Here is a 19,943-nt window from a genome sequence, read left to right as displayed (position 1 = left end):
TTTTAAATATCACTGTATTTTACTTTTACAACACATTTATATGTTGTGAATTATGAATTGATAATGATGAAATTTGAAGCTTATAAATTCATGAACTGATTATTTTTCTTTTTTTCAATTCTCTATCTTTGGTATTTCTGTTTTCAGGATCTTCTCTTAGAGATCTACCGAAGTATAGGAGAGCCAGACAGCCTGTATGGCTGTGGTGGAGGGAAAATGTTACAGCCCCTTACTAGGTGAATTGCACTTTTTAGATAGTAATTGTTCTTTTTGAAGTAGTTACATGCATACAAAAACAAAAGATGTTTTTATCATCTTTTCCTATAGAATACGGACTTACGAACATGAAGCAATGTGGGGAAAAGCCTTAGTAACATATGACCTGGAGACTGCAATTTCCTCTTCAACCCGCCAGTCAGGAATAATTCAGGTACACTCTTTTTCTTTATCTGCTCTGTAAAGCCATCATCAGGACAACTGCTAACATTATTTCAGCATCTCAGTAAACTGTTTACACAGTCAGGTAAACTCTGGAGATAGGACTGGAGTTACTGCTTTCAGACATTAGGCTAAAGCCTCAGGGATACACAGGAAAACTGGACAGGACAGTGTAGTTTTGTTGATGAAGCTTTATTAGACGACAGCAGAAGGCATTTCTTGAGTGTATACACAGTATGCTGGGAGATACTCTTAGTGCTTCACATGGCATCTCTGGTTTGCAGTAGAGATGGTCCCAGAAACTGTTATTTCTATCACTGATTAATACGTTGAGGTGTTTTCCACCAAACATTAGCATTCTCTGAGGAAATATGATGAGCGATATTTTAGAATTTTAGTGATAGTGTTGATTACAACTTTTTAAGTTAATTTTTGTTTGCTGCCCTCCCATTCAGTGATTCTCAATCTGTAGGTCGCACACAACCCTTTCATAGGGGGTTACATATCAGATGTCCTGCATAGCAGATGTTTATATTATGATTCATAACAGTAGCAAAAGTAAAAGTATCGTTGTCAAGTAGCAATGAAAATGATTTTATGGTTGGGGTCACCACAACCTGAGGAACTATTCTTAAAGGATCACAGAATTAGGAAGATTGAGAACCACTGCTGTAGTTTATGTTGAGATATTTGATTATTTATTTTATAATAACTTCCTTTTAGGCTTTGCAGAATTTGGGGCTCTCCCATATTCTTTCCATCTATCTAAAAGGATTAGATCATGAAAACAGAGAGAGGGGTGCTGAACTGCAGGAACTTCATTATCAAGCAGCGTGGAGGAATATGCAGTGGGACCTCTGCAGTTCTGCCACGTAAGAATAAATGGACTTCTCAAAGCATTAGCCTTTCCCTAGTTACGTTTTTGTCTGACTCTAAAATATAATCTTTAAAAAGATTTTTTTTCTTATTTATGAATATTGTGTTCTTTTTATATTTTACTGCTACTGTGGGCTACACATGTACCTAAATACTATACCTAAATAAGGTAGCAATAAGTAATTAAAACAGCAAAGCTTAAATTTTATTCTTCAGGCCGGGTCATGGTAGCACATGCCTTTAATCCCAGTACTTAGAATCCCAATACTTAGGAGGCAGAGGCAGGTGGATGTGGATCTCTGAGTTCAAGGCTAGCCTGGTCTACAAAGTTAGTTCTAGGATAGCCAAGGCTATACAAAGAAACCCTGTCTCAAAAAAAAAAAAAAAAAAAAAATCTCTTCTTTCCATAAGATAAATTGTTCCCTGCCTCAAGCATTTTTGAAGATAAAAATTTTTATTTTATTATTTTTCTATTTGTTTATTTTTTGGTTTTTTTGTTTTTTGCTTTTTCAAGACAGGGTTTCTCTGTGGTTTTGGAGCCTGTCCTGGAACTAGCTCTTGTAGACCAGGCTGGTCTCGAACTCACAGAGATCCGCCTGCCTCTGCCTCCCAAGTGCTGGGATTAAAGGCGTGCGCCACCACCGCCTGGCCCTATTTTTTGGTTTTTCGAGACAGGGCTTCTCTGTGTAGCTTTGGAGCTATCTCGTCCTCAAACTTGCTCTGTAGACCAGGCTGGTCTCATAGTCACAGAGATCTGCCTGCCTCTGTCTCCCAAGTGCTGGGATTAAAGGCGTGCGCCATCACCACCTGGCTCACAAGTAGAAATTTTAAAAGGGTCTTCTCCTATGAGAATACTGTTTGTTAGACTGAGGAATAATTTTAGTTTTCAATTTTATTCTTTCAGTTAGTCATTTATACATGTATATGTTAGGATTTTCTGTTTTTAAATTTGTTTTTTAATGCCGCAGCCAAGAACTAGAAGGAGCCAGTTACCATGAATCATTGTATAATGCTCTGCAGTCTCTAAGAAACAGAGAATTCTCCACATTTTATGAAAGTCTCAGATATGCCAGGTATCATAAAAAGCCAAGATTATTTTTACATTTAATGCTGTGACGGTTGTCCTCACAATGTGAGTAGTTGTGATGTGAGTATTTGCGTCGATGGAGGGATGAAAATATGGTGGCTGTGATTGGTTGTTTCCTTGCCATTCTTTGCTCTCTCTCAAGAAAGGCTTTTCTTTCCCCAGAACTCTGTGTCCCTTCTTCACTCTGAGCCCTCAGGAAGATCGTGATAGTGTTCTCTTCCTGTACAAGTATCCTAAAAGTTTTCAATTTTTGTCCTCTCTAGTTACATGGCTGCACTCTCTTACCTTTACATCTCTGCCTCATAAGATGATGAGCAATAGTAGTTCTAGGTGGCTTTGAGTCACACATGAGATGACACATGATGTGACAGTTAGCTCTAACAAGTTAAAATAAATGTTTAACACTAACCGCTGATATTAAAAATCCAAACATATGGCAAATAATATTTTTTACCCTTAAAGTGATTATATTAGGAATACATAGAGTCTGAATCAAAAACCAGGGAGCATGCATTGGACTGATATATATAATGCAGCTGTGTAACTCGGTCCTCTTGTGAGTCTCCTAACTATGGGAATAGAGGTGATCTCTGATTCTTTCTTTCTTTCTTTCTTTCTTTCTTTCTTTCTTTCTTTCTTTCTTTCTTTCTTTCTCTCTCTCTCTCTCTCTCTCTCTCTCTCTCTCTCTCTCTCTCTCTCTTTCTTTCTTTCTTTCTTTCTTTCTTTCTTTCTTTCTGTATACAATATTCTGTCTGTGTGTATGTCTGCAGGCCAGAAGAGGGCACCAGACCTCATTACAGATGGTTGTGAGCCACCATATGGTTGCCAGGAATTGAACTCAGGACCTTTGGTAGAGCAGGCAATGCTCTTAACCTCTGAGTCATCTCTCCAGCCCCTGGTCTCTGATTCTTTTATTGGCTTTTGGGATCCTGCTCCTCATATGGGTCACCTTGCCCAGCCTTAATACATGGGGAGGTGCTTAGTCTTACTGCAACTTGGTATGACATGTTTTGTTGATATCTATGGCAGACCTACCCTTTCCTGAACGGGAATGGAGGAAAAATGGATTGAGGAGGGTGGGAGCAAAAGGAGGATAGGGAGACAGACTAAGAGGAGAGGAGGGAGTAGAAAAAATGGTCAGTATGTAAAATAAATACATTAAAAATAAATAAATATATAAAATACTAGACACTTTGTCAGGCTTTTTCTACACACGTTCTTTAAAGTAACTTCAAAGGTGAAAAACAATAGCGGTGGCAGAATTGAGTAGCAGATTCAAGGATAGACAGATGTGGCAGAACTGGGCTTTCCGTTTAGAACTGGGTGATCCTAAAGCTGGTGTTGGTCGCATTGCTGTGTCATCATCACTGTTTGTGTATATTAGTCTTGTTAGATCAGCAGCAAGCATATGCTAAATATGAATAGAATTTCTGTGCATTTCAGACTCTTCTCTCTTTTACCCCTAGATTGAAAGAAGTTGAAGAGTTGTGTAAGGGCAGCCTTGAATCTGTGTACTCGCTGTATCCCACACTTAGTAGATTGCAGGCACTTGGAGAACTGGAAAACATTGGGGAGATTTTCTCGAGGTGTGTGGTTCATAGGTTTTGATAAGCCTGAAGTGCATTGTTTTATTATAGTAACATATGATGGGCATGTTTGTTTAGTTACGTGAGGAAAGGTTTATTTTGGGTCATGGTTTTCAAAGATTTCAACCCATTATTAGCTACTTCCATGCTGGCCTGGATGAAGCATTGTGTTGATGGCAGACAACAGGACAAAAGGGAGAGAATTATTATAAAATAAACTTGATAGATGTCATCTGTGAACCAGGAAGTGACCTCAGCACACTCACTATCTGACACACTGTGGCATCATTTAAATTTATTAGTATATGTAATAAATACAATTTAGATTTTTCTCAGATGAGAAATGTAATGCTAACAGGTATAACTTAAGAATTGAAATTGAAAGCTCTTCAGAATCTTCATTAATTTTAAGAGTATGTAGAGGTTCCTATGCTTAAAATGTTTTAGGTCTATGATTAAAATGTTGAGGTCTGTTACTCTGGGGTCATTTGTGGAGGAAGTAGCAGTTTGGTTTTTATGTGCATGCATTATTACATGCATTACTGTTTCCTTCTCTCTCAGGCAACTAGAATGATTCCTCCCATTTGCTTCATCATTTTCTTAGTCTCCCTGTCAACACAAGTCTTGAAAGATAAGATAGTATTTCTTACTTTATGCCCGTGAAAGGCAATGTATTCATATTAATGAACTGTATATTCTGCATTTTCTTTTGCTTTAATGATGTAAGCAGATGGAATCTTTTTAAATGCCAGCTGTTTCTTCTGTGAACTGATTTTTTAACAGCTGTGCATAGTACCATGTGTAGGTAATTAATGGAGTTAGTTGATTTCTTTGAGGATGTGTCCTCCTTTGCTGCATGGAGGACCAGAGGAGTAGTCATATCTTTATATGTCTGATTACAACATTCTCATTTCAAAACAAAATCTGTTTAGAAAGGCAGCCTTTTTAGAAAATCTTTTAAGTACCCATTATCTATAACCTTTCTATTGACCTCTGACTACATAGTTACAGGTCTAAATATTTAGGTCTATTTGTAACTTCTAATCTTGCTGCTATAAAAGTTCCTATACAGTGTCTTAAGTTTCAGAACCTGAGGGCCCTTTCCTTTTAATTTATTTTATTCACATAAATTATGTGACTTGATTTCCAGGTCAATCACAGATAGAGATCTCTCTGAAGTGTACTTGAAGTGGCAGAAACACTCCCAGCTTCTGAAGGACAGTGACTTTAGTTTTCAGGAGCCTCTCATGGCTCTACGCACTGTCATTCTGGAGATCCTGGCACAAAAGGAAATGGAGAACTCCCAAGGAGGGTGCTCTAAGGACATTCTCACCAAACACCTTGTAGAATTCTCTGTTCTGGCCCGAACCTTCAGGAACACCCAGGTAAAAAAAAAAACCTTGTAAAATTTTGTCATCTCACTTTTTGGGCTTCTGTATTACTCAGATACCAGAAAGTATAATAATGTAAAGAAAAAATGTCATTGAAAACTAGAAATCACTACTGTGTATAAAATTATTTAAGATTTCATGTTGAGCCAGGCTTGTGCATAGACCTGTTATAATCCTGTTATTGTAGAGGGTGAGGTAAGAAGATCACAAGTTCAGAACCTACCTGGGCAAGGGAATGAGTTCAAGGTCAGCTTGAATAACCTAGTGGGACCTGTCTTAAATGCATATTGAAAAAAAGGGATAGGACTATAGTTGTGTGGAATCATGCTTGTTTGACTAGTATGTGGAATCAAACTCCAATATTAAGGGGAAAACCAAAACAAAACTTCTATATTGGAATTAAACAAAAACCTGAACTCTGCCCCAATTCCTGGTTATAAAATGAAGATGCCCAACTTCCTGTAAGATAAAAATAACAAAACAATGGTTTCATACTTATACATGCATGAGCTGTGTGTCAGGGAGATTCTCTGGTATGCAGGTTGGTAAGTAAGCAGGGAGCTTGTAAAGATAGTCCCTGACAAATAGTGAAGTTCTTGGTGAATGGTAATTGCTTCTTTGTTTTTTAATCTTACTGGTAAAAGTATTTATCTCCATATGCTATTTTCATTGCAGCTCCCTGAAAGAGCAATATTTAAAATTAAACAATATAATTCAGCTATTTGTGGAGTCTCTGAGTGGCATTTGGAAGAAGCACAAGTGTTCTGGGCAAAAAAGGAGCAGGGTCTTGCCCTGAATATTCTCAAACAAATGATCAAAAAGTTGGACTCCAGCTTTAAAAAGGTATGTGCTTGGTTTAAGTTGGCTGGTTTAGTGTTTTCATGTTATTGAAAAGCATTTCTGTGCTTCAGAATATGATTAAGGTTTTGAAATTACTGACCCATGAACAAGATATTATGAAAAAGAATTTTGAAAATTAATGTCAGATATGAAACTAGGAAACTTTTTCTTATTTAAAACGAATCTATCCGTGTTGTAGTGTATTCATTTAATTGATCCCAGTGCAAAGTCTTTCAGTTTTCTATAGAAGTCAAGAATGATACAGAGGAAATAAATGGAAATACATATTATAACTTTGAAGTAGCAAGAACAAAAATGGAATTAGAAACGTCTGAGAGAAGAAAAGTAGAAAACAAGTTAGAACAATTTGTCATTCTAAGTGCTCTGAAAATATCATATTCAGTGGACAGTTCAGGGTTTTGTAGGGCCATGAATTATTTATTATAACAAAGCACTGGGTGCCAGTACAACTTGCTTAAATATTCCATAATGGTACAGGCCCTAAAGTATGGGCTGTTTGTATACTCAGTTTTTGCATTGTCAAGTAAGTAATAATGATATACCTAGTTAGTTCATAGGATTCCTGTGAAAATCATAAAAGCTGGGCAGTGGTGGCACATGCCTTAAATCCCAGAACTCAGAAGGCAGAAGCAGGCAAATCTCTGTGAGTTCAAGACCAGCCTGGTCTATAAGAACTAGTTCCAGGACAGGTTCCAAAGCTACAGAGAAACCCTGTCTTTAAAAAAAAAAGTTAATATACACAAATCTGTTGGAAGGTTTCTGGCATTTTTAAGTAAATGTGAGTAAATGTTGATGAAGATGATATATCAGAGTGGTTATTTCATGAACTTTCATACTTTACTTATTTTAATAGTTACATGGTAAAAACATTAAGAAAAATATTTGAGTGCTTTTTCTACCTATATGGAGGACATTTTTGTAATCTTAAAAAGGAATGACATTTTAAGATTTTTACGTCTTAATACAGAATGATGCAGGTCTAAAAGTCATATATGCTGAGTGTCTGAGGGTTTGTGGCAACTGGCTGGCGGAAACCTGCTTGGAAAATCCTGCAGTCATCATGCAGACCTACCTAGAAAAGGTAGGTTGTTGGTGCAACTCTGAAGATTGAGGTTTAGCATGAATACACTTGATCCTAAGCAAATGCAAGTGTAGTTTCATTCCTCAGTTCCTGCTGGGGATCTGTAATCCTTAGAGCAGAATGAAACAATGCTACAAAAGAGGGAACAACTTTAAATATATGTGTGTCTGTCATCTACTCTTTAGAACCACCCCTAACTACTCTTTGAAGAATTTATTTTATCTTGCAAACTATCCTATTAGATAACATACAAGCTGTCATTGTTATTTGTATGTGGTTCAGCTACCCAAAGTAAGGGTTAGGTTTTTTTTTTAATTAATTAAATTTTTTTAAATTTGACATTCCAACCCCATTTTCCTCTTTCTACCCTTCTCCCACCTCTCGCTCTCCCCACCCCCACCATCCCCTCTTCAGAAGGGATAGAGCCTCCCATGGGGAGTCACCAAAGTCTGGGATACCACGTTGAGATAAGACCAAGCCCCTTCCCCCAAATCAGACTGGGCACGGTATAGGATTGCACTTCTAGTCCCCATTGATCTTACTATTTCTCCCTTTTTATCCTTCCTTGTCACTAATTTGGGAAATAGTTATTTCACTCAGTAAGTTTAATATGAAAAGTGAAATGTAATTGTCACTGATACTAAAGAGCTCTTCATTTCACACAGTTCATTGCATCTCTTAACTGATAAGGGTTCCAGGTCATCAAGTTTGCCATTTACGTATACATAAGTGATTTACCTTGATTTGAGTAATTCTTTAGCTTTGTTTAACACTTGTAAATATGAACTAAGCAGATTGTATGTTGTTGAAGGCAGTGAAAGTTGCTGGAAGTTATGATGGCGAAAGCAGTGAGCTCAGAAATGGACAGATGAAGGCATTTCTCTCATTAGCACGTTTCTCCGATACTCAGTACCAGAGAATTGAAAACTACATGAAATCATCAGAATTTGAAAACAAGCAAGCTCTCTTAAAAAGAGCCAAAGAAGAAGTGGGCCTTCTAAGGGAACATAAAATTCAGACTAACAGGTAATATGTCTACAAGTGGTGGTATTGTGTTCAGCTAAAGGAGAATTTTCATGAGAAATGTGACTCGAACTTGTCATCTAAATTACAGTTTTGAACACATAAATTGGCTGTTTTTACAGACTTTATCAGTAATTACAGCTTAAATCAGTCTTCAGTACACTGACAGATGTTCTTCTCTGGAGAGCTGATATCTTGGTTGGCAGAGTATGTGAATGTTAGTTGTTTGGTTTTCCTAGGTACTGAAATTAAGTACAGAAGCCTTACCTGCTTTGGCATTGTCAAGTTCCTTTAAGTCTGCATTGGGTTTTGTATGTTTGGAATAAGCAGAGAATTAACTATAGAATCCACTCTGTTCTTGGGTGTATGGAAGACTTTTATAAGTTGCAGTTGTGACAATTAGTTTCTTTCACTATCCTTAGAATTTTTTTCCTTGGGAATAAACACCTTGATTTACATTTATGCTGTATGACATATGTATGATTTTATAGTTATGTAAAGTTTTGTGACTTTTATGTGTGAATTTATCAAATGCAAGATACACAGTAAAGGTTCAGAGAGAGCTGGAGCTAGATGAGTGCGCTCTCCGTGCGTTGAGAGAAGATCGGAAGCGCTTCCTGTGTAAGGCAGTTGAGAACTACATCAGCTGCTTGCTGTGTGGAGAAGAGCATGATGTGTGGGTATTCCGGCTTTGCTCCCTCTGGCTTGAAAATTCTGGAGTTGCTGAAGTCAATGGCATGATGAAGGCAAGTCTTACTCAACCCAGCATTTGAGCATCTGCTTTAAAAACTGAGGCATAAGCCCCTTCAGTGTCTGGTTTTGTACATCCCTGTGTTCCCTAGCAGTGGGTTTGGTGCTCTGAGAATAAGTATAAGGTCTAAATGATACAGGTTTGTGTAGGGGTGAGAGATTATCCTTGCAGATACCATATGGGAGTGCCTCAAAGGAAATGCTAGACTGGAGAATAGAAAAACCATTAAAGATAATATGATCCTAAGCAAGAATTTTCCTTTTTCCTTTTTTTTTTTTAAATACTTTTAAGGGATTTTTTCCCAATAGAGTGCTTTTACAAATAAAGAAATTTTATAATATATGCAGGAATACTAAGTTTTTATTGAAAAAATCTTAAGATATGGTTATAAATATTGTCATTCAATTTGAAGGCAAAATATTTCTCTGGAATGAAAAGAATAATAAAACTCATTGTTAAGTAGAGCCAGTCTGTACTACTGTGTGTATTTAACTTCATTATTTCTGGCATATTGGGAAAAGAACTTGCATTTTGGTTATACACTGACTTCTTGGGAATGGAGAACATAGTAGGACTCGGGTCCACATTTGTGTTCCTCAGAGTCACTAGAATGTATGCAGTGGTTAGCATTTCAGCTCTGGATGCAAATTAATTTATTAAAATTTATTAAAAACTTAAAGTATTTTTATTATCACTGAATCAAGGCTTCCTAGGCTTTGTTAGAAAGACTGAGACAGGCCAAGAGACAAGGGAGGTTGTGCAGTCAGTGAAGTTCTGGTCGCCACTAGGTTGTGCTAGTAGAGGAACATTATTTTGCTGTCATCATTTTGGCTTAGATGTGAGGTTATATTACACACGTCTTAGTCTTGCATTTTTTTTAATGACAGAGAGATGGAATGAAGATTTCATCTTATAAATTTTTGCCTCTTATGTATCAATTGGCTGCTAGAATGGGAACCAAAATGATGGGAGGCCTAGGATTTCATGAAGTCCTCAATAATGTAAGTAGACTTGAAGTCAAAATGTAATAATTACCTTTCTTTTATATTACTGAATAAAATATAAAGGAAAGTGAGAAATCAGAATGTAGTAAGAGGAGCGGGCTGCATCCCGCCACCCGGCTAGCTTAATCCCTGAAATAACCACACAGAAATTGTATTAATTAAAACACTGCCTGGCCCATTAGCTCTAGTCTCTTATTGGCTAACTCTCAAATTTTGATCTAACCCATTTCTAATAATCTGTGTAGCATCATGAGGTCATGGCTTACCCGGAAATAGTCTAGCCTACGTCCATCTTGGGCCAAAGCTTCATGGCATCTGCCACACTTCCCTTTTTCTCAGCATTCTGCTCTGTCTACTCTGCCCACTTAAGGGCTGCCCTATCAAAAGGCCAAAGCAGTCTCTTTATTCAACCAATGAAAGCAACACACAAACAGGAGAACCTCCTATACCATTAGAACATCAAATTGTTTTCTTTTATTACAGATAAATTTGTCTCTTATTTCTCATGTTCCTCCCTAGTTCTCTTTCACACAGACATATACTACTTACTGCATAGTAGTGACATAATTTGAATTTATATGTAAAGCAAAATTTAAAATGTATATTTAACTTTTTTCTATTGGGTAAAACTAATAGTTATTAATTTTCTGATAGCTGATCTCTAGGATTTCAATGGATCACCCCCATCATACTCTGTTCATTATATTGGCTTTAGCAAATGCAAACAAAGATGAACTTTTGAGCAAACCAGAGGCAGCAAGAAGGAGTAGAATAACCAAAAATGCACCAAAAGAAAGCTCTCAGCTTGATGAGGTATTCGGATTAAATACAAGTGCCCTTTGTGTTGTCGTGGTTGTTTTTTCTCAGAATGTTCCTTTCTTAATTCTCAGATTTTAGGAATGTGTGTTGCTGGTAGTAGATTCTAAATACTTTATTATGATGATGCCACCCAAAATTTGTTAACAATCCCTGAACATTTCCTGGAGCATAAATACTGGTTTAGTTTTTGTTTTCTTGTAGCAATAGACAAAGAAAATCCATATTTTAAAATAGATTTATTTATTTATTTATTTATTTATTTATTTGGTTTTGCGAAGCAGGGTTTCTCTGTGGTTTTGGAGCCTGTCCTGAAACTAGCTCTTGTAGACCAGGCTGTAGATTTATTTTTATTTTTATTTTTTTTTTTTTATTTTTTTTTTGGTTTTTCGAGACAGGGTTTCTCTGTGGTTTTGGAGCCTGTCCTGGAACTAGCTCTTGTAGACCAGGCTGTTCTCGAACTCACAGAGATCCGCCTGCCTCTGCCTCCCGAGTGCTGGGATTAAAGGCGTGCGCCACCACCGCCCGGCTGTAGATTTATTTTTAATACGTGTGTTTGCATGTATGTATCTAGTGCTCACAGAGGCCAAAAGAGGTTTTTTAATTCCCTAGACCTAAAATTGCCATGTGCATGCTGGGAACTGAACTTGGGTCCTCTGAAAGAGCAGCAGGCGCTCTTAACCATCAGACCAATCTCTCTAGCCTCAGAAAAATAGATTTTTTGAAAAGTACACAAGTCTTAACCTTGGATTTTATGTGTGTATGTCATTCACTGTATGGGTGTTTTGTTTATATCTGAGGAATTATAGTCCTTCCATTGTCTAGATATAAATTCTCTTTGTGTAGCTCCAAGAAGCTTAGTTCAGTGGGTCTCGTGCTTTCTTTGTTCCTTGTTGATGATGATAGGATCGAACAGAGGCTGCAACCAGGATAATCCACACCATCAGAAGTGAGAGGTGCAAGATGGTGAAGGACATGGAGGCACTCTGTGATGCCTACATTATTTTGGCAAACTTGGATGCCTCTCAGTGGAGGAGCCAGAGAAGTATGTTTGAAAGTGTTGTTGCTGCTATTGTTAGAGCTTGACCTTCAGTGATACTCCTCGGTTTACTGTTGTCACTGAACTCTTTATTTTTAAATATAGGAGGCATCAGTATTCCAGCAAACCAGCCAATCACTAAACTGAAGAATTTAGAGGAGGTTGTTGTTCCCACTATGGAAATTAAGGTAATTTACCATTAAATCTTGATTTTTAATAAGACTAAATTACACATTAGTAGATTAAATTATCTGTAGACCTTTTTATGTAGTCCAAATGGCTAGTCATTGCAATTTCATGTGTTTCCACCTAGATATTGTCTGTGTTAGATTTCCTTTTTCTAAGCCTTAAAATAGTCACAAGCTTCTGAGAATTCCCATTGTTTTACTATTACTTTAGCACTAAGGACTAGACCTTTTTATACTTTTAATTTTGAGACAGGGTCTCACTGAGTTGACCTAGAACCTGCTCTGTAATTTAGGCAAGCCTGAAACTTGACAGCCCTCCTTGTCTCAGTTTCCTTGGTACCTGGGACTGTAGGCCCATGGCCCATTCAATTTGTTATTTTGCTCCACTTTTTTCAAATATGTACGTGCTTGCATGGGGGGAGGGGGACGTGGTGCCCATGGTAAGGAAGCACTTTACCAGTTATTTTGTTTTTTAATAATTCTTTATACAGTGGAAGTATTGGTTGTGATGTATTGTATTATTTAATAGAACAACAGTATTACGGTACGACAGTACTTTTAAGTTGCTGTGTGTGCATACTAAATTTAGCTATTCACTGTGGTCTTTTATTACTAGAAGTACCATGTAGACAGGATGCATGTAACAGTTAAGGTTACCATTTTACAAACTGATGTGTGAGTTTATATATTAAAATTAGTATCTTTGTTACTGAATCTGGCCTGTTACTGAATCATATTTGTTAACCGATTGAGGCTCTGTTGTTTAACTGAATATTTTCACTTTTCAAAATTAACCTGATGTTTTTGTGAATTAAATAATTTCTTAGATGATTTAATAGATGTAAATAACAACTGAGTTCTAATTTTTCAGTAATTTTTCAGCAACACTATTCTAATTGACTTGAAATGCTGAAGTTTTATTAAAACATGTTTAAGAAAGTAAACTAAATTATATGTAATTTTAAAAATCTGGGTTGGCAAGATGGCTCACCATGTAAAGACACTTGTTGCCAAGCCTGTAAACAAAACTCAACGCTGGGACCAACATGGTGGCACACACAAATGTAGACTCACACACAAAGTAAATAAGCAAATGAAATAAAAACCTACCAATGTCATTTATTCTGACTTTAAACAAAGTAAGTTAAAGATCCAGTTATTAATCAGCAGTATGTTCTTATCTGTTTTTTAGCTTACTATTTATGATTTGTTTTTCTTGGGTGTTCAGTGTTTATCTCTCCTATAATAATTATGTGTCATTTACTAGGTTGATCCCACGGGAGAGTATGAAAATCTGGTGACTATAAAATCATTTAAAACAGAATTTCGTTTAGCAGGAGGTTTAAATTTACCAAAAATAATAGATTGTGTGGGTTCTGACGGCAAGGAAAGGAGACAGCTTGTCAAGGTGAGACTTCCTGTTTCTGGTATAGTCCTTTGAGGGTTAATGACATCAAAGTCAAGAACAATTTGAGTAGATGTTGTCTTCTTCCCTCATTTGCTGGCTGTGTGACTTTAGCTTTATCCTGAATAATGACAGGTAGGAAACATCTGTGAAGTAGATATACAGTTTGCTAGAACCAAACTGCTTTTTTATTTTGTCTTTCTTGAAGGACTATCAGAGAAAGTCTTTCCTACTATTGTGGATTAAAACCAGGGCCTTGCTCATGCTCAACAATTCTCTGCTTGTGAGTTACATCCCAGCTCTTTTTTAGGTGTTATTTGAAATAGATCTTGTTAAGATGACTGGGCTGGGCTTGACTTTGGGACCCTCTCAACTCAGCTTCTGGAGTACCTGAAATTGTAGGTCAGCCCTACTGGGTTTAGCGTACTATCATTGTATGGCTGATTCAAGAGAAAGAATGTTACCAAAGTATACACACACCATGAGCTTGTTTCTGAAAAAAGCTTTTGTGGTAATTAGAACAGATTCAAGGCCCTTGCTTAATATACTGGGCCTGGTACTGTGCCATCTGCTACTGTACTGGAAAGTGACAGCATTCCTTGCTTTGTTCTGCTTGTGGAGGTGCTTTTGAGGTCCTGCTGAAGATAGAAAAGAGATGAGATATTACTTTATCTGGGTGTTTTGTTTGTGCCTTCAGGTGAGGGAGTTCAGTTAATAGTGAAGCAGGAGAAACTTAGTGTTTTGTATTAGTCTGCTTCCCAGTTTCATAGTTTTTTTTCTAAATGAAAGAATCACAGTAGCTATTAATTATTCAAGAGACTCTGAAACAGAGCATACCTCAGACTGATTTCTGAGGGCCTTGTACTGCTGTTCTTAGATGACTGTGTGTTTATAGTACCTGTTTATGTCTGGTTGTTCTGAAGGGCCGTGATGACCTCAGGCAAGATGCTGTCATGCAGCAGGTTTTCCAGATGTGCAATACACTACTGCAGAGAAACACTGAGACTAGAAAGAGGAAACTGACTATCTGCACATACAAGGTAACTTACTGGCTTCTGTTCTGGTGATTCACCAAGTAAAGTGTACTATTTGTACCAAGGATGAGCAAATGTTTTCTGTAAATCAACAAATAGTGAATATTTTAGACTTTGAGAGCCACTTAGGTCCCTTGCATTTTAAATCTGTAAAGCCATTCTTTGCTTGCATGCTGTACAGAAATAGATTGATGCTGTTATTTTCTTTCTTTTTTTTTTTAAATATTTATTTATTATGTGTACAATATTCTGTCTGTGTGTATGTCTGCAGGCCAGACCTCACTACAGATGGTTGTGAGCCACCATGTGGTTGCCGGGAATTGAACTCAGGACCTTTGGAAGAGCAGGCGGTGCTCTTAACCTCTGAGCCATCTCTCCAGCCCTGCTGTTATTTTCTTTAGAGGCCATTGATTGCCACTCTCTGGTTGGACAATAAATACAATTTTCATTATTATTTAAAGTTATTTGCCATTAGATATTTCCTGTAGTCAACTGAAATATTCTGTCTGCCTTTATTGTAATGAACTATAGGGATTTTGCTGTTGTTTGTATGTATATCATTTATTTTATAGGTCATGGTTTCATTCATACTCAGGTCATTCTATTGGAAAGATTTCCAAAATTTGGATTAATAGGTGATTGGACACATGCAACTATAATTTGGTAGATTTTGCTAGAGGACAGTCAGTGGAGTTAGACCCATTTCCATTTCCTTCACAGTAGAAATCTTCAAATCATGTTATTCTATTGGCTGATCTTTGGCTCCTTAATTAACTCTTAATTAGTTAATATAAGAACCAACGATTTTAATTAATTAATAAACATAAGAGATAAAATTCCGTAGGTGTGTCCTTCTCTGGCTTTGTTCCCAGGTCTCATCCCCCTCTCCGTCCTCTGTCACTGCTGTAACCGTACTTAACTGCTGCTGCCTTTTCCTTTTCCCAGGAAGATATGAACAAACTAAAAAGCATTTAATTCATCTTGTAGTCGAGAACCAGTTCTTTCCAGTCTAACTATCTGTCTCTTTTATTTTCAGAAGGGTAGATTCTGTAACTATTTTCTCTAGAAATTTAAGTATTTTATCAGGAGCTAACCTAAACATTAATACTTGTTTGAAAATACAGTGGAAAAATGTTTCCTTCACAAGTTAAAGAGTAACATTAAACTCACTTCAGCAGCACATATACTAAAATTGGAACAATTCAGATAAATTAACATAGTTCCTGCGCAAGAAGGAAAATAAGAGTAACTGCCTAGCAGTGGCATTAACAAAAGAAATACAGGAATGGGTTAAAAAAATTTAGGAAAGCATGAAATGTAAAGGAAAGCTGAGATATATCTTAAGTGGAATGGCATTGAAAAATATCAGCTTATTCCAAAATAATTTTTGATAATAAAATTTCAATAAGACATTTTGTAAGTAGTGTTGAATGCTTGCCTAGCACATATATTGCTCAGGGTTCTATCTCCAGCACTGGGGTGGGGTGTAGATGGGGGTGGAGGAAATCAGTAAAATTGAATAAGCCTTAAAATATTTTCAGGTATACGTTTCTAAAAGCCCAGTGTATATGTTACCAGCTCAGTTACAACAGTCCAACAGATGTTTTAAAGACTAATTCTCAAGCAGTGCTTAAAACAAAAATTACGGTTCTGTGAAAGCTTTTTATTTTTAGATTTATTTTGTGTATATGAGTGTTTTCCTCACATACGTGTCTGTGCACCACATTGTGTGTGGTGTCCTCCGAGGTCAGATGAACTGCCGTATAGGCACTGGGAACTGAACCCAGGTCCTCTGCAAGAACAAGTGCTCTTAATTTCTCTCTCCATCCCTACCCCATCAGTGTATGTATTTGAGCCTAGGTCTCCAGTAACTCAGACTCAGCTTTGTGTTTGTGGCTGATGTCCTAGTGTGCTTGGGCTTTTGAAGCCATTCAGGTTGCTAGAAGAATTTACATATGGATTGTGTCCCTATGCTCTTTGGAAATCTAACCTGTTTTTAACGTCTCCCTGTTTGTCCTTCATTTGATCTCTAAAGATAGAGTGTCACCTAGCACAGAACCATTTGGAAGGAATACTTCCTGTAAGGTTATTTGCATAGAGGACTAAGGCATTTCAAACGCAATAAATGTAAAGTAGAACTCTTTAGTTAACCATCTTCACTTTCAGAATAACCCTATCTTCCTGCCTCAGCTAAACGGACTGCTTTCAGGCAGAGTAAAGCTCAGACACTGTATTTTATTTTACGGAAATGTAATATATGGGGCTGGGGAGATGTCTCAGTGGGTAAAGTGCTTCCCTTGCAAGCATGAGAACCTAAGCTGGAACTAAAGGGTTCCTCAGGACACAAAACAAAGTATTTCTACATATCTGAATATAGTGAAAAAAATATTTAGAATTAAAGATACCATAAAAACAGGGGATCCATAAAGAAAGTGAATTTTAATTTACATGTAGACTATATCAATACCTCTTACAGAGAATTTAATGGTTGTCATTAGAAAAAGATAAAAAAGAACAGAATTCATAAATACAAAGTTGTGTGGCCTATAAATTTATTATATGATATTCTGTTAGTCATCTGAAAAATACAGACTAAAACCCACAGTATGCTACAGTTAGCATGAAAGTGGCAAAATGTAAAAGTCAGACAAATGTGTTGGAAAAATTCAGTAACAACTTTCTTGGTAAGTCTATAAATTGCAACAGTTAACTTGGATAGTTACTTCATTAAGTTAAAGATAGTACATTCCCTGTAACCCTGTTATAATTTTAGCCGTGGTCTATCACTGCAGCAGTATTTCAGGGAAAATTGTGGGGGTCTCCACAAACGCTATGACCAGTAGAGGCAAGAAGTCGGCTTCAGCGCAACTCAGTAGCCGGTGTTGGTCAAACTTCCAGAGTCTGACACTCAGTAGTTTACTTTAGGCATATTTAAGCACAACACAGTTTGGTAAAAAATTTCCCAGTGATAATTAACTCAGTCCCATGTGCACAATAAAGGTTAAGACATGACTACATCAAATAGAGTGGGGGGAGGGGGAGAGGAGTGGGGGGAAGGGGAGAGAAGTGGGGAGAGGGGGCGATGTGTGGGAGGAGGGGGGAGGGAAATGGGAACCGGGGAGGAGGCGGAAATTTTAATTTAAAAAGAATAAAATAAAGAAAAAAAAAGAAAAATAAAAGACATGACTACATCAAAACTCCTGTAAAGTACAAGTGACATAAAGATAGGTTCCATGTATTAACTGAGAGCAGACTCAAGGTCATCAGTGCTCATGATAGGGGTCTAGGGGAGGATAATGCTATATTTAGCCAAGATAAGCTCAAGGTAAGGGTTTAGAAGAGCTGGTATGTCCTGGCCACACAGATAGCAGAGTTCACCAGGCTATTATCTGTCTCTGCTCCCAGTCTTCAGAGCAGAAAACAGGTTATACAGCTCTCCCTTTGAAGAGACAAAGGTTTTCTAGTTCTCATCTGTGAGCACAAGGACCTACTACATGTCTCCTTCAGGAAATAAGAAAACAATACCAACCAATATAAATGTTGAAATGCAAGCTGGATAAATTGGATAGTTGTGTGTGTGTGTGTGTTACCATAAAGTTATGAAATTAATGATAGTTAAGTATATTAACAAAGCCAAACATGAGAATATCAAGTGAGAAAAACCAAATTGTAGAAGCTGACACACATCTTTTTTTTAAAGTTTGCAGCTCTCTTGTCTTCTGGCACGCATGCCCCCAGTAATAATTAATTAATTTGTGAAATAATGTTGGCAGGTATTTGTACATAAATAGATTTGAAAATAAAATACCAAAAATGCATGAATGTGGAAAAGCAGTAGCAAGCATTGTGATGGTGGGAGGAGGTGTGAACACAGCAAGAGGCACAAAATAAGCTTCACTTCTCCCCTGCAAATTTGACAAACTCTTAGATTTGGTAAAGCGGTTTAATGTATAAAATAGTATTTGTTTCTTATTAGTTTTACATTTGTATGTTTATAAAATATCATGATTTTAAAAGCAATTATCTCAGTAAAAGTTCTCATTTTTGTTTAGAAGTATATTTTTCTCTTCTTAAAATTAATAAGACTATAAACAAAAATACAGTATAATTAAATAGTGAAAGTATGTTAAATTGAGGCCACAGTCACAAGTAATTATTTTCCTAGGTGAAATGTCCTAAGTGTCCTGGGTAACAAAAGTGTAAGGGAAGTAGTGGGTGTAGTGGTACATACCTATAATCCCAGCTACTCCACAGGCTGAGGCAGGAGCATTGCAAGTTCAAGGGTCCTAGGCTACATAACCACCCTGTTTCAGAAACAAAGCATAATTGAAGCATTCTCTACTAAATGAACAAATTAATTATGGACCAATCACAGATAATGTTGAGTGTCACTAATACGAATGGTATCTCGGAGAATTGTGGGTACTGAGGGATGGGTAGCTTCTCTTAAGTCTAAGCAGAAGCTAGAAAGGTCTTCATTTCTGAGCCTTGTTATTTCTTGCTTTCCTCCCAGGATGTTAATAAATTCTGGGAGGTGCTTTGCACCTTTCCTCCCAGGATGTTAATAAATTCTGGGAGATGCTTTGCACTACTGATGATGAATGGTCATCCACAGGTCTTTGATGTCTTTCTGTAATCAAATGTATTTGATTTCACCTCAGGTGGTTCCCCTCTCTCAGCGAAGCGGTGTTCTTGAGTGGTGCACAGGAACCATCCCTATCGGTGAATATCTTGTCAACAACGATGAAGGTGCTCATAAAAGATACAGGCCAAATGATTTCAGTGCCTATCAGTGCCAAAAGAAAATGATGGTGAGTTGAAAGGTTATTTAGTAGCTTATAAAAATATATAAAGCTACCAAATATTGCAAAATATTTATGAGATAATTGTTGAGGATAGTATTTAGTTTACGAGATGTAAACTTACCAAGATGAATGTGTAAGTGACATAGGGAGGTCTTTACACAATATGAAGTTCCAACTCTGTCATCTTAAAAATATAAACATTGCCCAGTTTATACTAGTTTGCTTCCAGTTTGTGATAAGGTGATTCTTAATAAAACAAACAAAATACCAGTTAAAGTAGAGAAACAAATTAAGCCATTTTTACATGAAACAAGTTTCTGAAATAATTTCCATGCCATTGGCTGTCTAGTTTGACTTTACTTGCTGTTTTAGCAGCACTTATTGAATGAATGACTCTTGTCAACCAGGTACTAAGCTGAGACTTCACAAATTTGACAGTCATTCTTATCCCTACTTTAAAGTGAGATTAGGGACTGTAATTTGCCCTTGATCAGTGACCTGCCACATAGCAGAGCTTTAAGACTTGTCTGTCCAAGGTAAATCATTTGTTTTTCGTTT

General features: G+C 37.0%; 1 protein-coding gene across 4 annotated transcripts in view; it reads left to right on the top strand.

Annotated features, from left to right (window-relative positions):
* Atm (ATM serine/threonine kinase) overlaps positions 1 to 19,943 on the top strand; it is a 106,701-nt gene that overhangs the window by 72,240 nt on the left and 14,518 nt on the right. For all 4 annotated transcript variants that reach the window (XM_057769046.1, XM_057769047.1, XM_057769043.1 and 1 more), the window contains 17 exons: positions 148 to 236; positions 328 to 430; positions 1,162 to 1,310; positions 2,283 to 2,387; positions 3,868 to 3,987; positions 5,138 to 5,372; positions 6,054 to 6,221; positions 7,207 to 7,320; positions 8,132 to 8,346; positions 8,882 to 9,089; positions 9,982 to 10,095; positions 10,753 to 10,911; positions 11,821 to 11,959; positions 12,059 to 12,141; positions 13,409 to 13,549; positions 14,470 to 14,586; positions 19,242 to 19,391. In XM_057769046.1, coding sequence (XP_057625029.1) covers positions 148 to 236; positions 328 to 430; positions 1,162 to 1,310; positions 2,283 to 2,387; positions 3,868 to 3,987; positions 5,138 to 5,372; positions 6,054 to 6,221; positions 7,207 to 7,320; positions 8,132 to 8,346; positions 8,882 to 9,089; positions 9,982 to 10,095; positions 10,753 to 10,911; positions 11,821 to 11,959; positions 12,059 to 12,141; positions 13,409 to 13,549; positions 14,470 to 14,586; positions 19,242 to 19,391 — 2,409 coding nt within the window. The remainder of the gene's footprint in view (positions 1 to 147; positions 237 to 327; positions 431 to 1,161; positions 1,311 to 2,282; positions 2,388 to 3,867; positions 3,988 to 5,137; positions 5,373 to 6,053; positions 6,222 to 7,206; positions 7,321 to 8,131; positions 8,347 to 8,881; positions 9,090 to 9,981; positions 10,096 to 10,752; positions 10,912 to 11,820; positions 11,960 to 12,058; positions 12,142 to 13,408; positions 13,550 to 14,469; positions 14,587 to 19,241; positions 19,392 to 19,943) is intronic.

This window comes from Chionomys nivalis, chromosome 4, assembly GCF_950005125.1.
Source record: "Chionomys nivalis chromosome 4, mChiNiv1.1, whole genome shotgun sequence".
In the NCBI taxonomy this organism is placed as follows: domain Eukaryota; kingdom Metazoa; phylum Chordata; class Mammalia; order Rodentia; family Cricetidae; genus Chionomys; species Chionomys nivalis.
Note: the sequence above shows the minus strand (reverse complement) of the source record. Positions and strands in the feature narration are given on the sequence as shown.